The sequence below is a fragment of the Talpa occidentalis genome, unplaced genomic scaffold, assembly GCF_014898055.3.
Source record: "Talpa occidentalis isolate TD23 unplaced genomic scaffold, MPIMG_talOcc4v2.1 talOcc4.12, whole genome shotgun sequence".
Lineage (NCBI taxonomy): Eukaryota > Metazoa > Chordata > Mammalia > Eulipotyphla > Talpidae > Talpa > Talpa occidentalis.
Genome location: NW_023601212.1, coordinates 41,029,487 through 41,045,882, shown reverse-complemented (window position 1 = coordinate 41,045,882; position 16,396 = coordinate 41,029,487). Strand labels below are relative to the sequence as shown.

General features: G+C 48.1%; 1 protein-coding gene across 3 annotated transcripts in view; it reads left to right on the top strand.

Moving 5' to 3' along the window:
• The first annotated feature begins 2,007 nt into the window (after window positions 1–2,007).
• The window catches only part of CACNA1A (calcium voltage-gated channel subunit alpha1 A), a 216,052-nt gene continuing 201,663 nt past the window's right edge, over window positions 2,008–16,396 (top strand). For 2 of the 3 annotated variants that reach the window (XM_037505963.2, XM_037505964.2), the window contains exon 1: window positions 2,008–2,364. In XM_037505963.2, the coding sequence (XP_037361860.1) occupies window positions 2,072–2,364 (293 nt within the window). In that variant the 5' untranslated portion in view covers window positions 2,008–2,071. The remainder of the gene's footprint in view (window positions 2,365–16,396) is intronic. The other variant, XM_054693304.1, reaches the window with a different exon arrangement.

Below are 16,396 nucleotides of genomic sequence, written 5' to 3'. Positions count from 1 at the left end.
GTTTCCAAATGAAGCACCCAAAGTTACCAGGCGCCTTCTGGTGGGGAACAGAGGAAAGCAAGCTTGGGAAAAAAGGAGCAAAAGCAAAGCCCACGTAGGTAAAGGCTGCCATCACCAACCTCTCCATGGGTCTCGCTCCACGTCTCTGTCTCTTTTCAAGTGTCTCCTTCCATGCCCCGAAGTCCTTGGCACATCCAAGGCCAAGAAGCAAAAACAGCTTCTTCACCTGTCTCTGTTCCATGTGCCCCTCCAGGTCTTTTTCTTGATCTCTTCTCCCAGTCTTCTCCAGCTCTCCCTTCTTGCTCAGCTGTCTCCTTCCTCAGGATGGGGCAGGGAACCTGGATCCTCCCCTTTCCCTGGGGATTATCCTGTTACATACAGTTTTGGACAGAAGTGAAGACCATGCAAAATGGACCCCCTCTCAGCAATGGACCCACACAACTAGGACCTGGTTAGTTCTGTTTGGGACAGTATGCCCCTACTCGGGTCTGTTCAAAGATGGGCTGAATCTTTTATTACAGCTTGCAAGGCCTCTGTGATTTGACAACTTCCACAGAAGTATCCCAAACCCTTCTCGTTAAATAAACGTTCTTTGCTAAATAGACCGAATTTGATTGCCCCTCTTGATATGAATCCCCTTCTTTTTCCATCCTTAAGTTTCTTCCTTCCTCCCTTTTTCTCTTAGCAAGACACCGGGAGCGTCAGGTTGTTTGCAACCCTAAAGACACCCATTGGAAAACCCAAGGTCTCCTCCCCAGAGAGGAGGCGTCTGTCGTCCCAGCTTCCCCTTGCCCCCCAACCACAGGGCTCCCCCCTCTATCCCTCCAAACTCCGCTGAGTCCTGTCCCCTCGCACCTCCGCGATTGGACGCAGGCCGTCATGTGTCCACACCCTGGGTGGGTCTTTCTCCCGTGAAACTCAGCAATCGCTCCTCTTTGGAGCGTTGCTGGCCAGTGGCTCAGACCTTTGCGCCCATTTCGCCCCTTCCTGCCTCTTACCTTAGCCCTCCGCACCAGTCTTACTTTAGGAAAACCTAGAGAAGGGGGTGGGGGCAACACAAGGCATTGCAGCATCCGGGGAGCAGCTATTGAGTGGCTAAGCGAACGGCGCATACCTCTCTCTTTTTTTCCCGTTGGGAATTTTCAGGATTTCATTGCTGCAATTTAACCCCGAGATGAGGCACGGTTAAGCGACAGCCTGCGCGCACGCACACGCACTCACTCACACTCCTTCGTGAGCAGAAGAGGCACCCGCTGGTGATTCGGGACGAAAAAAAAATCCCTGGGACCCTGCGGCTTCAAGACTCCTTAAGAGCCCCCCGGAGTGTTTCCCTCCCTCCTCTCCTTTCCTTTCCCGTGAATATTCCTTCATTTTATTTGATTAAAAAAAATTTATTTTGGCTACACATCTTTCAGCATTTCTAAGGTCTAGGAACTACAGCAAAAGCAGAAAGAGGGATCTGGACAATTTTTATGGCTGCCCTCCCCTCAGCAAAAACCTGGATTTTATTTTTTTTAATTAAAACATTTTTTTTCTAATGGGCCGAGCGCACTCCTTTTGCAAGATGCCAGCCTGACCCGGACCTCGGAGGAATTTGAAGCTTCCATTGCGTCCCGGGGGGGCGTCCTCTGCAAATTGCTCGCGTCTTCAGGGGGTGTGCGTTGCTTTTTTTTTTTTTTTTTTTTTAACTGCCTTATTATTTTTTTTTCCCGGAGTGGGTGGACTGGGGATTGCCTGGATTCCTTCCTCGGTTATTTTTCGCTCGCTTCCCGCCCCTCCCCCCGGCCCCCGCGCCCCGCCTCCGCGCGCTCCCCCGCCCCTCCCTCGGGTCAGCCGGGAGGATGTCCCGCGCCGCTGTCCCCGGCCGGGGCCGGCCCGCCGCCCGCTGAGCCCCCGACCCGCGGCGCCGCCCGCCGCCGCCCGATGGGCTGGGCCGCGGCGCGTCTCCGCAGCAGCAGCTCGAGCCGCCGTCTTCGCAGCTCCGGCAGCAGCGGCCGCGGCATCGGCATCGGCGGCGGCGTCTTCCGCATCGTTCGCCGCAGCGTAACCCGGAGCCCTTTGCTCTTGCAGAATGGCCCGCTTCGGAGACGACGTGCCGGCCCGCTACGGGGGAGGAGGCTCCGGGGCCGCCGCCGGGGTGGTCGTGGGCGCCGCAGGCGGGCGAGGAGCCGGGGGCAGCCGGCAGGGCGGGCAGCCCGGGGCGCAAAGGATGTACAAGCAGTCCATGGCGCAGAGAGCGCGGACCATGGCCCTCTACAACCCCATCCCCGTCCGACAGAACTGCCTCACGGTCAACCGCTCGCTCTTCCTCTTCAGCGAGGACAACGTGGTGAGAAAATACGCCAAAAAGATCACCGAATGGCCATATCCTTTGCCCGAACCCCGGCAGCTGCGCCTCCCCCCACCCCCCTCCGCTTCCCCTTCCAGCCTGGGAGAGAGACCCGGGGGTTGATGGGAGCCGGGGGGGTCTTCCCAGGGCTGGGACGGGGCCCCGGGAGGAGTGTGCAGGCGCTCTCCACCCCGGGCTGGGCTGAGCCGCCGTGGAGGCTTGGGGTGGGGGGCCGGGGAGTGGATTCCGCCTGAGGACCGGTTCCAGAAGGAGGGTTGGGCCCCAGGGTCGTGCAGAGGCCTTGGGCGGGGGGGGGGGGGTCTGTAGCGCCAGTCCCAAAGGAGTCAGAGTTCCCGCGGACGAGCTTGGACCTGGCTGGGGCCTGTGCGTTCTGGCCAGAGCCGGGCGACCGTGGGGGCCTTGGCTGGGCTTCCTCAGCTGCCCCTCACCGGAGCCCTCCGTTGCCTCCTGAGCCGGAGCCCAGTCCCAGCTTGTGAGCCTCCCCACCGCTGCTTGCCCTGAGCTGGGGGGAGCACCTGCAGGGCAAGGCGCGGAGGGGCTTCTCAGGACCAAGAGCAAGTGGGAGAACATGTGGCCTTCCTCCTTAGGGGTCGGCACCGGCCAGAATTAACACCTCTGAGTGGCCGATGGCCCAGCCCTGGGGAAGCAGTGATGAGTTGAGGGTTCTTTCCCGTGTTCTGCCGCTCCTGTTTCCCTCAGCCACTAATGGGGGACTTCATCATCTTTTGGGGTGTAGAAAACATTCCCCTTGCCCCATCTGGAGCCCTGACCTGAAGACCCAGCTTGGGCTATTTCAAAAAGAAAGGACAAGAGCAAATTAGGTGGTGGGTCCTTCCTAGGGCACAGTGGCAACGCTTGGGTTGGAATCTGCTTCTCCTACTCTAGAGACCCAGGAAGGGACACCAGGAGAACCAGCATCCATGTGGACATCTCTGGCAGGTAAATGCCCTTTTATAAAACCATAAAATCAAAGATCCAGAGGAAGAAGGTAAAGACCACATTTTCCTCTATGGAGATGCTATCAAAATGCAGATCCCCTTGTGTTTCTTTAAATCAGTGCCTGCTTGAAATAAACCTTGAGGAGGGCTTAACATCTGTTGAGATGTAGGCAGGCAAGGATGGGTAATTAGTCGGGCTTTCTAGCAGTTATCTAAGCATGACCCAGATTCCAAGTGGGGGGACGAATCCTGCTCCCTAGGCTGACTGGCCACTGTGCCCTGCCCCAAAGTGCCACTTCTCGGCACCTTTCCAACCGGCTGCTCTCCATGTACAAATGAACAGTCAGGATAGGCCCCTGGGGTTCAGAAGTGAGCCCCCATCCCTTTTGTGTGTGAGTTTGACTGCTATATCACTCAACAGGCTGGGGCTTGAGTGGTTCTGGGCTTGCTTATTTGAGGAGCAAGGTGGTGGGTGAATTCACTTCTAGGGGGGCTCATAATTGAGTCAGGCTTTTGGCTTCTGGGTGCTGAAATTCTAACAGAGGGCTCTGAGGTTTTGGAGTGTGTGAATAGTCTGCTTTCATGATGGTGAAAATTTAGAGGGTTAACTGGGGTCTATTTGAAGGCATATACCCCTCAGCATGATGCGGTCTCAATTGTTACCTGAGACAGGAGCCAGGTCTTTGCTTCCTAAGTTCCAATCATATGAAGGCCCATTTGCAGTGTTCAAGGGTCTTGTGATCAAACTGCCTCCGTGGAGGAAGACAGGGTGTCAGCGTGTGCACGCTCAGATAACTCCAGTGGGTGTCCAGGAGGGATTCACCGGGCTGGCAAATTTCGTGTTGAAAATGGCTTTAGATCGCCTTCTGGAGCCTGGATTGGGAAGGAGGTGGGAGTCCTAATGTGTCCTTAGCTCACCCTGGTCCAGCCTGAATCCTGCAGATGATAGGACTGTTGGGGTGGGGGAGGGGTTTGCAGAGGGCCCCTTGGAAGGAGGAATTTCGGGGGAAATGCAGGTAGATTGGGACTTTAGGTTTTCTCTGGCTTTCTTGCTTTTGGTAGCTTAGTGATGAGTTTGTGCATTTTGCTCTCTGCAGACAGTTTTTGTTCTCTCGTTGGCCCAAGGCAATAAACATACTGTACAGTCCCACTCTGGAAGGCAGGGCTCTTCATCTCTCAGTCTGTTGCCAAGCGTGGACATTCAGGACTGAGCTTTCTCTGGGGGAATGACAGGAGAGGGGCCGAGAACTGGGGGACTAGCTAAGGAGGGATTGGAGCTGGCGCAGGAGAGGGGCTTTATGGGAACGCAGGTGTTAGGGTGCCCATGCGGAACATTGAATTCTGTGTCCAAATACTTTTGCCATTTAAAAAAAAAGTATTTAAGAACTTTTTCTAAACTTTTAGAATAAAGTCTAATTATGACAGGAAAGTGGAGTCCAGTTTGAGAAGTCATGACAAAATGCCCCCTCCCACTCACTCCCCACACAAGGGAACTTTGGCTTCCAACCCCACAGATTAATTTTGCCTCCTTTTGAGCCTCCTATAGATGGAGTCATGGGCTGTGCGCCTTTGTGTCTGGCTGCTTTTGCTGAACAGCACGTCTGAGACCCATCCACATTGCTGCAACTGCTTATCAGTTGTCCTTTCTCATAGGTGTGTAGTGTTTCCTTGTCGGACACGACCCACTGGACTTGCCTGTTCCACCATTGAGCATGCATTTGGGTAGTTTACAGATGGTGCTGTTAGGAACATACTTATACAGATCTTTTGTTGAACTTTAAAAAAACATTCCCTTGGGTCTATACCTAGGAATAGAAGTGCCCCTGCCATTCTTGGATGCATGTGCAGTGGGCCATGTACTTGGCAGTGGGGTGCAGGGGAATAGAGGAAGCAGATTCCTCACTTTCTGTGGTGGAGTAAATGTCCCAGGAACTTGGCTGTCTGTTCATTGGGCCTAAAGACATTACTTCAAATGAAAATTCCAACAGGCATGCTGGGGGAAGTTACAACCTTGCATTTACCTCATTGCACAGTGATTGCTTACCCTTCTGCATCCTCCACCCCCAGTTGCTTAAGCCATTTGTGGGTTCTCATTAATTTTGCTTTTCTCTTCTTAAGTAAGAAAACCCAAATGGAAACCTGATGGTCAGACTAACATTGCTGCTGCCTTTTTCTCTTGGAGTATTCCAGGCAGCAAGCCGTCTTGACCACACACCTTGGTTTCATGATTTCGTTGATTGGAAGTCTGTTTTAAATATGGCCGTGATGGGCTCTGATGATGGCTTCTAAAGAGCTCAAATCTGTCAGCTCAATAAGGTGCATCTGTCAGCCTTCCTAGAGCCCCCACTTAATGCCACTTGCTCCTTCTGATGTGCTACCAAGTGCCAATGTGAATGTCATCTTCCCCCAGCCCTGCTGATGCCAGCAGATCTCCCACTGAGCAAGTTGTAGGAATTTGGGGTCCTTGCAAGAGCCACAGACTGGAGTCTGTGTGTTAATGACACTTGACCTCCTGGATTGCACACAGGATTCCAGATTTTCATCTGTGTTTTCAGAAATCTTAACAAGAAGCTTAGAGTACCATCACATCAGGTAATCTGTGGACATTGGCTGACTGACACTTAATTGTGCTGTTTGTTTGCTTGTTTTTAATGAAGCACTTTGAAGATGTATGTTCTGCATGGAGAGAAGAGGTAACTCTGGGAGAAATTGAAGCATGTTATCAGTCTTAGCCCATCTTGAAAAGTAGAATGTCCTAGAAGGCACTACTGTTGAGGGCAGGACAGTATGACCTGTAAAGTCCTTCTTCTAGATTAATGTGGCTGCTATTTCCAGAAGAGCAAAATTCTGGGAAGTAAGAATGAGCATGATTTTTTCCACTGGGAATTTTTCTATAAAGGTGCAGTCCCTCTTCTCAGTCCCCAAATGTAAAAAGCTCTGAAAGGCAAAATGTCAGCTCATTTAGGGATTAAAAACCTACCTCGAACAGATCTGAGTTTATAATCTTATTTTAAATTTTCATTTATCCATCTGGGTGTGCCTTTTGGTATGTCTTGCTGCAAAAAAGTTAGATATGATTGTTTATGGGTGCTGTTCCACTCCCCACTGGGGATGCTATGTATAGATTGTAGTGCTTTTCAGACTTTCATGAGCATGAGAATTGCCTGATTAAAATGATGACATGGTCCAGCAGGTTTGGGGTGGGGAGGGGTGGCACGGCCTGGGATTCTGCTTTTTTCATCAGCATCTATTGCTTGCCCACGCTGCTAGCCCATGGGCTACGCTTGACATTTCCAGGTTAGATCATAGATGCATCTCAGTATCTTTCTCTTCTTTTCCTCAAAAATCAGGCTTATTGAGCTATACTTTATTCAGGGAAAAATTCACCCTTTTCAGCCCACAGTTCTGAGTTTTGGCAAAATGCATACAGTTGTGTAACCACCACTAAAATCAAGATACAGAACAGTTCCAGCACCCCAAGACACCCCCTAATGTCCCTTTGCGTCAGCATCCCACCACCTGAACCCCTGGCAGCCACTGAACTATCCCTGTACGTTTGCCTTTTTCATAAGTCATTTATAAATAGGCTCACATGGTATGTAGCTTTTGGAGTGTGGTTTTGTTTGCTCCACTTTTGAGATCCATTCATGCTGTTGTGCATTCCTTTTTAGTGCTGAATAGTATTCCATGGGTGGAACAGAGCTGTACATTCATTTTCCATTTGAAGGGCATCTGGTATATTTTTTTTTTAAAGATTTATTTATTTATTTATACAAGCACTGGGTACAGTCAGAAGCGTGGGAGGGTGAGAGAATTCACCAGAGCCAGAGCGGGGAGCAGAGCAGGCAGAAGGACCGAAGCACACTGCTGAGGGGAGCAGCAGGTGGCAGAAAGAGGTCTGCGCGCCATGTGGGACCCTCCTCTGGTGGCCGGGGAGCAGCCGGGGATCGAACCGGCGCTGCAGAGGCTGAGGGCAGCTTCGCAACCCAGCGATCAACCGCTGCGCCACCGGGGAGGCCCACATCTGGTATATTTTGAGGTTCAGTGATAATGAATAGAGCTGCTATAAACCCTGGCAGGAGGGATTTAGTGGGAGCCCTGGGAGAATACGTTCCATTTCTCTTGGGTAGGATTGCTGGTTGTTTAGCTAAGTATATGTTTAAACTTTATAAGGAGACCTCTGAACTGTTTTTCTGGCAAGATGGTTGTGCTGTTTTATATTCCCATCCTTGTTATCCCTCTAAAAGCACCAAGTTCTAAACTCCAGAGTTTGTCTGGGTTTAGGATGGAGGATTGTGGGCATGTAGAAAGTGGTGGAAGTGGTAGCATTCAGTGCCAGTCATGGAAATGAGGAAGGACAGGATGTTGTTTTCGCTGTTTGCCTGCACTGGTTTGAAATATTGAGGGAGAAGGAGATCTTTGGTGTGGCGTTCATGGGTTCCACCACTTGCCAGTGAAAAGTCAGGTTCCCTGGCCACAAAAGCCATCCCCATTGCCCTGGGCACCACTGCAACCCACTGTCCTGTCACAAAGTAGCACCCTTTAAACATTTGTCCATGAGTAAAAAAGTCCCTCTCTCCACCTGTTTGCCAAATCAGAGTTCTGATTTTCCCTGTGTTCGGGTTTTCAGTGGATTTTAGGTGCAGCATAGGCCTGGGTGGGGACTGGGAGGGGCAGGTGTGATGAGGTTTATCAGGTCAGAGTCCTCTGAAATGTTAGTGCTTGAGAAGTTGGGGCGTGCCTTGAGAGTGAAATATTCCTTCCAGTGCTTGGGGGATGTCTGTTGGGTGCTGGAGGCTTGTTTCCCCCCCCCCGCTCGGTAGCCCCTGGAGTGAGCACGCGCAGGCACCCTGTCAACATTGTTAGGCACCACTGGGGAGATGGACTCCATCCAGAGACAGGGCCCAGAGCCCCACAGTTAATCCATTTCAGAGAATGCTAACTCAGCTCCTTAGAGAAGGAGCTGCTTGTGCCACGAGAAACAGACTGCAGAGAGGAGAGGGAACGTGTTCTGGGCGCGGGGTCATCCAGGCGCAGGTTGGAATTGCCCACCCAGCCAAGCGGCCTTAGGCCCTAGAGCCTCAGTTTCCTCAGGCGCATGGTGACAATATGGCTTCTGGTAACATCCCCCCCAGAGGGCTCTCAGTGAGGCAAAATGGGGTCACACATGGGAAATACTCAGCACAGTGTCCGGCACTGAGAAAGTCCCTAAGTACATGAGCCACAATATCAAAGGGTACACTTCCCCCTAACATTCTTGTTTTGGGGAACTTTGCCTAGAAATAAGGCTCTCTGGCTAGGAATGGGAGCAAAGGGCCCCTCTGTGATGACCGACTTGGATTTCTTAATTTGAGTGTGGCTCTCTTTAAAGCAACCTTTAGATATCTGCATTCTCCATTGCCTCAGAAGCATTAAGGGGAAAAAAATCATGTCCACTTGACCCATTTTCTATTCCCTTTGGTCTAAGGTAAAATTAATTGTCTTCCCCCCCTTGATCTCTCCCCTTGATCTCTCCCCAAGGTGAGGGAGTTTTGGAGTATATAATTAACTGCCCTGATCCCCCCTCCCATCCCATTTCTTCCTTCTGAGCTGGTCAAGAGTCCAACCCACCATGGAGACCACAGCCTAGGATGGCTGCTGTGGCTGCCCCAGACGACCACTGAGAGTATAGCTTTGGGGTTAGCATGTGATCCCCCCCCCCACCTTAACTCTGGTCTTTCTTCTTTCTCCCCCCTCTCTCACTTCCTGGGAGGATAGAGAAGGAACATTCCAAGACAGGAACCAGGTGGGTAGGTTCAGCATCTTAGGTTTCAAAAATCACCAGGCATTAGTTCTTGTCTGGGTGTGGTGACCAGATGCCCCAGTTTACTGTCCCGGTTTAGCATCTTGAGAAAGCTGACGATTCTGGGCAAACCAGGATGCTGGTTGACCTGGTGCTGAGCTTTTTACACCCAAGAGAGACAGAGAAGAAGGGATGGTGCCAGTGCCCAGGAATGAAGATGCTTTTCCCTCTGAAAAGCCGAGACATTTTTTTATTGGAATGAATTGTGCTCTGGAAGCCGCCTATTTAAGGTAGTTAATGCAAGAGAGAGATCCTGACTCTGAAGCAAAATTCCTCAGTTAAGTCTGGATCAAGTTTTATTATCTCTCTTGGGTCAGAGATGGCTTTATCTTCTGCTCAGACTGGGAACATTCTTGGTTCTTCCTTGAAGGTGCTCAGTGTTCAGCTGAACCTGGAATTCAGAATTTAGTGCCCCCCGCCCAGAATAACACACGAGGCAGGACCCCCTCTCTGGAACAATGAGGGAAAACTCAACTTTGTCACCTACCTGCCAGTGAGATTCACACTTAGTTCTGTTCTCACTTTAGACTGGTGTGTAAAAAGTATATATAAGTTTAAACCAAACTTAAAGTATTTTCATACAAGCGGAATTTGCAGGAGGGATAGTCCGATGTCAAGAATAAATTGATGGATTTGTCAGTTTATTGGTACTGACCTAGAACTTGCTCTGGGGGCAGGGGGAAGGTTTCTGACCTTCCTGAATATGCCGTGTTCTTTTATCTTGTTGACCTTTATTATATTCCTTATTAAGAATAATGAGCATGGGAGGGGGCTGTGCTGACCTTCACTTGCTGCTGTGAAATATTTTTGAAGTCCACTAGCAGTGTGCTTGATAAGCAATAGCAGGAGTGGAGAAGAGACAGAGAGGAGAATGACACTAGGTGTCGCCTACAGACCTGGGCAACAGTGGACCCTGACTGCCGTTCTCAGTCCCAGCTCGCAATAGTGAAGCCTTAGTCTCTTCATCTGTGAAATGGGCGTAGCCGCCCTATGTCCAGGGAGTTATGGAGGTCGCTGTGTCATGCACAGGAAGCTTGGGCGCTCGTGCGCTGCAGACCAGCAGGACAGATGGCCTTTCCTCCATGACAGCAAGGGCTGGACTGTGGTTACCACTGTGTTTAGCAACAGCAGAAGCTGAATACATAATTGTGGGATATTTTCTTGCACTTCAGGCAAGCAGCCTATTGCTTTAACCCTGTTCCAAGCTCATAACACAATCTCAGTATTGTCTCTCAAGAACTAGATTGACAGTCCCCAAAATGCAGTCCCCAGTCCCTGAGATCAGAACCTGCTCTAGAGCAGAGGTTCCCACATAGGGATGTGCATCAGCGTCATCTGGAGGCTCTTTTAAATACAAGTGACTGGGCCTCACCCCAGGGCTTCTGATTCAGGAGATTTGGGGAAGACCCTGAGAATCTGCATTTCTACCAAGTTCCCTGATGGTGTAGAGGTCTGGGGGCATACTTTGGGAAACCATGAATTAGAAGATGATCAGCAGTTTACTGCTACCACAGTCTCCACCACCCCACCCTGCCTTTTTTTCTAACCTTCCCCCATCGACTTCCCAAAAAACTCTCTTAAATTGTGTATTTCTTATTACCTTGCTTTTTTTCAAAAAATGTTTTTTGTCACATATTTATATATGCCTTAATATAAATTTAACATCCCTGATTTCTGAAATGTTTTGCCTTCTGGAACTTGCACTTGCTTTTGTTCACTTAATTGTGTTTCTAAGATTCATGTCTCTTATTGAGTATTGCTGTAGGTCATTTATTTTTCTCTCTATAATATTGCATTCTGTGATGATACAACAATTTATCCATTTTCCTTGGTGATGGACATTTGGGATGTTTCCAGATTTTTGAGCAGTGCTACTGTGATGAATAAATAATTTTTGAATGAATGAATTCAAGGTGTTAATTTTAGTCTGTGTACTTGGAAATCTCGCTTCAGCTAGAATCAGCTGAGATTCATCAGCATTTATGGAACACCAGCCATCTGACAGGCCCTGGCTAAGCCATTTCACAGTCTACTTATTCTCTCTAAGGACTGGGTCAGCCAGACAGCCCCTGTTCCTTCTTTGTCTTTTGAGAGTCAGCTTATGGTTTAGAAAGTGGCAACTGATATGGTCATACAGCAGCACGGCCAACTTGAGAGCATGGACTCTGGAGCCAGGTGGCTGGGGTACAAATCCCAACTCTGCTAGTCACTTGCTGTGTGACTTTGGGAAAGCCACATAAGTGCTCTGTGCCTCAGTTTCCCAGTCTGTACAATGGGGGTTCTAATAGCACATATCTTGGAAGATTGAAGGAGTTAATACATGCCATGCTTAGAATTATACTGGAACTTAGTATGCACTGTATGTTTACATATGGGTAATGGATGGATGGATGGATGAGTGGCAAAAAGGAAAGATGAATGACTTACTTTATTTTGGTGGTATGGTGTGTGGCACATGGTATGTGCACCATAGTGCTAATTATTATTTTTCTGCCTCTTCTTGCTAATATTCTCAAGTCCCTTGATGTCTCTTACTCTTTGCCATCTATCCTCTAAACTCACTCTGTTGGATGATCAATTCAGTCACCACTTCTCCAATATATAAGTCCAGAGGAGAACAATCACAGATTCACACTGATTGTCAATACTAGAATTATATGATTCCAACATCCATTCGCTGACCCATATTTTCACCCTTCAGTTCAGTCCAGTTATTTACTCATCTCCTCATTCACCCACATATTCACCCATCTATCCATCCCCCCTCCATCTACTTATCCACCCACCTATACCCCATCTACCCGTCTATTCAATCATCATCCAACATCTTCCTCCCTCCTTCCCTCCTTCCCTCCCTCCTTCCCTCCCTTCCATGAATGGATTTTGGATATGAAGATGTGTATGAAAAGGTGGGTGCCCATGTCTGGTTCTCTCTGGTTTTTGTTGTTCTTGTTGGCTTTGGAATGACAAAATTCCTCCACTTACCAACCTAGCTATATCTTTTCAACATCAAGTGAGTCTGGCATGGAAATCAGTGGAAATCAGTAAGATTGTGTGTTTATGTTTTACCTCTAATTAGAAAGCTCCTTGAGGGTAAGGGACAGAGATTTGCCTTCCTTACATCTGCTATTAGTTGCATCACTATATCATGCACAAGTATTTGTTAATTGAGTAATAATAAGGAAAACAAACAGTGTTATTGATAAAGATTGTTAAAATTCTGGAAACACCTGGCTTTGTTTATTTCAGCACTGGACTGGAAGTAGAATTCCTTCTATTTTGCTCCATCACTGAATAGTGGTGGGATAATGTACTATTTCTCTTCTGAGTTTGTTGGGTAAATGCCCTGGATTCTTACCCTCTGCCTAAAGTACAGGCTACAGATGAACCAGGGTTCTAGAAGGCCCTGATCTGGGATCTGGTCCCTGTTCTGTCTTTGATCTCATCTCTTCCATTTTCTACCCCCTCCTCTCTGTATCAACCCTGTGACCCTTTTTGCCCACACCAGGATCATTTGCATTTCAAAGCATTTGTGCTATCTGTTCCTTTCACCTGCTTAATTATACTACCAGGTCTCCTTATGGCTCCTTCTCTTCATTTTGGTCTTAGCCCAAAAGTTGTATCCTCCGAGTGGCCTATCCTTTTCATTTATTGAATAGCTAAGGTACAAAGAATGTAAATTCAGAGGGACTCCATGGAGATAATTTAATATATTTCATTCCCTATATTTTAATGGATATACACTTTTGTGAACACATTTTCATGCCACTAGATATCCTTGGACAGCATTAAGACTACCAGGTATGGTTGTGCAGGCAGTACACTACACAAGGGTATCATAGCTCATATCACAGGCAACTTAAAGCCATACATTTATTATTTTAATTTCCCAGATGATGGAAGCTTAAGTTCTTTTTCAAGCAAAATGAAGATATTATGACAGTTTTTGACAGATGGACCTAACAATTTGAAAAAGGGGCATCTTATTTAAATTCACACAGTGGTGCTGTATGGGTTGGCAGCAGCCCCAGAAATGACTGTTAATATCTGATGATATTCCACTTTCTGGATGTATCATACTACATATAACAATCTCCAGTTGTTTGTTTTGCATATAACTAACAGCACAATGAACATCTTTGTGCAAAAACCTCTGTCCAAGGTTCTGATTATTTTCAGAATGAAATTCTGGTACTGAAGTCATGGAACTGTTGTCATCACTTTCCTAGAATCTGTAAAAGAGATTTGGAGATCAGGTGACTCAGAATTCAGGAAGATGATGAAGAGGGGCAGGGAAAGAACAGTTGATTGATTTGGAATTTTTCCCAGGCTACATATAAAGCAGTGTGTTTGAATTGGGGGGAGATTTTGCCCCCCAAGGGACTTTTGGCAATGTCTGGAGACATTTTTCGTTGTCACGAATGCAGAGGGTGGGGTGCTACTGGCATGTAATGGATAGAAACAAGGCTACTGAGTATCCTAAAATCCACAGGACAGCCCCTGCCCCAGTAAAGAACTAGCCAGCCCAAGATGTCAATCGCGCTGAGACTGAGAAATCCTGCTATAAAAGATGTCACGGATTTCTTGGAGGGGAGTGGGCGGATTTAGGGTTTTTGGGTGACTTAAATTTAATTTACAGTTTCTCTTCCTAGCTGGGTGTCTAAGCCAGCTTTCTGTGAACTTTAGATCCCACACGATCAGCAACAGGCTTGCTACAGACAGATTCGTTGATGTAAATATAGATGAGTATATAGAAGGAAATCTCAGCCGGAGTTGGAAAATGATGGAACGAAAGCTGCTGTGGCCTCCCTTTCTCCCTCCTTCTCCTTATGTTGCCCAGTTTTAAAATCGTGTCTCACTTTCTCTGGGCTCCTGACGTGGTAAGTGCTGCTGGTATAGACTATAGTTCTTTATTCCTTTGGTGCCCACACCCACGCTGGTCTTGGGCACATACAGGAGACACTGATGGGGCAGATTAATTTAGAGATGTGAGGTGGGAGAAGGGTGCATTCATTCACAAATGTTTATTGAGTACCTGTGTGACAGGTGAGTGGAGGGAGGTGAGTACAGGAAGGAGACAAATTGTGCAGGGCTTTGTGGGCTTTGGTGAGGACTTTACTGTAAAGGATATGACATCATTCCCAGTTTTTCCTTTGGCACACCTATACTTTTTGTTTTCTGTAATAAAAACTGTGTATCTGTTTTGAGAGCTACTGTTCTACCAATGATAGCCATGCTGCAATGTCCTCCCTCACCCCAAGCCCCATGGTGTCTTTGCACTTGTTTGTGACTATTTCCTCAGGGCAGATTCCTGAAACTGGCATAGTTGGGTGAAATGTCAGACTTTGGGGTCAGGTTTCAGGGAACAGTAGGTTCGTGCTCTTTCAAACTCTGAAGTTCCCTTTCCCTGTCCAACTGCATTGCCCTGCATTTTACATCTTTGCCAATCAGGTAAGTGAAAGGTGGGATCCTGTTGTGGTTCAATATGCATTCTTTAGTTCTTGAACACACAGAGCATTTTTCAGGTCCCTGTGATCTCCCTGGTTCCACCCTTTGGTTCATTTTCTCCAGATGTCTTTTTCTGGGTGGGGGAGGTTTGCACCAGCTTTTATAGGTGCTAAGAGGTTCCATTGCTGTGTTGGGTTTGAGGCAGTCCAGTATAGTGGTTAAAAGGAGGGACTATAGAATTCAGGCTGCCTGGGTTTGAATCTCATCTCTGCTCTTTCCAACCTGGGCAAGTCACTTAACCTCCTGAGCCTCAGTTTCTTCATCAGTAAAAAGTGTAATGTTAGCACCTGCCTTGGGGGGAGGGTTGTTACAAAACTCAAGCAGCACTTAAAACAGTGGGTGATACAGGGAGGGTGTTAAATAAGAGTTTGCCTGCATTATTCCTATAGCCTAGGCATTAGCTTCCTCCCTCCGTGGTGCAATAGTATGTGTCAGTTTCTGTGCACCTTTGTTGGTGCTGAAAATCCTTTTCTTTCAGGGGCAATAGCCATCTTGTAATTTAGAGTGAGCTCTCCAAGCTTAGTGTAAGCCATGGCTCCTTTAAATGACCAAAATAGGCCCTCTCACCCCAACCCTAAGCCCAGTAAAAAAACAACTGGACTGTTTTCCATGGTCATGGTGGGTGGGCCCTTTCCTTGGCTCCTGTGCTTGTTCATGTCTATTATTTCAATGGAGCTCCAGTAAAGAGAAAGTGCCATATCCTGGGAGGACAGGGAAAATGTCTGCATTTGAAAAACAGTTATTTTTGGAGAACATTCTCTTTATGGGGAGGCGGGGGCTTATGAGTCCCCAGGCTGTATGAGATTGACTTTGACCAGCTTAATCTTCGTATCAGCCCCAAGAGCTTCCAAAATGGTTCTATTTTCACCTGCTTTACAGATGTGCACACAGAGTCTCAGAGAGCTAAAGTCGCTTGCCAAAGGCATCTAAAAAGTAGGGAAGTCTTTTGGAACAGGAGACAACACAAAGACCCAGAGGGGCAAAATTCACTCTCCAGACAGGTTGGAGATCTTGGGGTCTAGTGGGCATATAGGGTGTTAGTGTGATGAACCTGAGTTAGGAGGAAACCAAAGGGAGGTGTGAGCTTGTGTTGGAAAATGACGCAGGTGTTTCCCAGGTGAAATCTGAGAGCCCTCCCATAGGTAGAGGGCAGGGAGAGACAACAGAAAGAGGCAGGCTGCTCCAGATTTGTTGGGTGACAGCCTTAATGAGGCATTGTCTTGGGCAGATGCAAGATGAGTGGTTTTCCACACCACCTACACCAGATCTCAAAGTTTCATAGGGGCTTTAATTTTATTGAGTCAGGTTACAGTTCAGATAGCCAGAACAACACACCACACATCTTAACTTGGACTCTCAAGGCTGTGTCCTTGGAGCTGCTTCTGGGAATGCATATTCTCAGGGAAAGAAGTGGGAACAAGAAGCTTCAGATTGCTCAGTCCAGCTTGAGGGTCAGTTTGACTGTGGTCATGTTCTTTTGATTGCCTTTCCCAGCAATCTGATCCCTGTTGCTCTGGGGGAGCAGGTGTGGTGAGGCCTGAGGTCTGTTTTATGTTCAGCTCTGTCTAGGGGATGAAAGGGATTGCTTGGAGAAGCCAAAAGTAGGGCTGGTAAAGGGAACAGGTGAGGGCCCTTGAGCAGGTGGGCGGTACTGGGAAAGGAAGGATGGAGAAGAATCAAGGGAGTTTCTAATTTCTTCTGAATTGTCTCCCAAATTCTCCCAAATTGTCTTATCATTCTTTGTCCCAGGTCATGGGG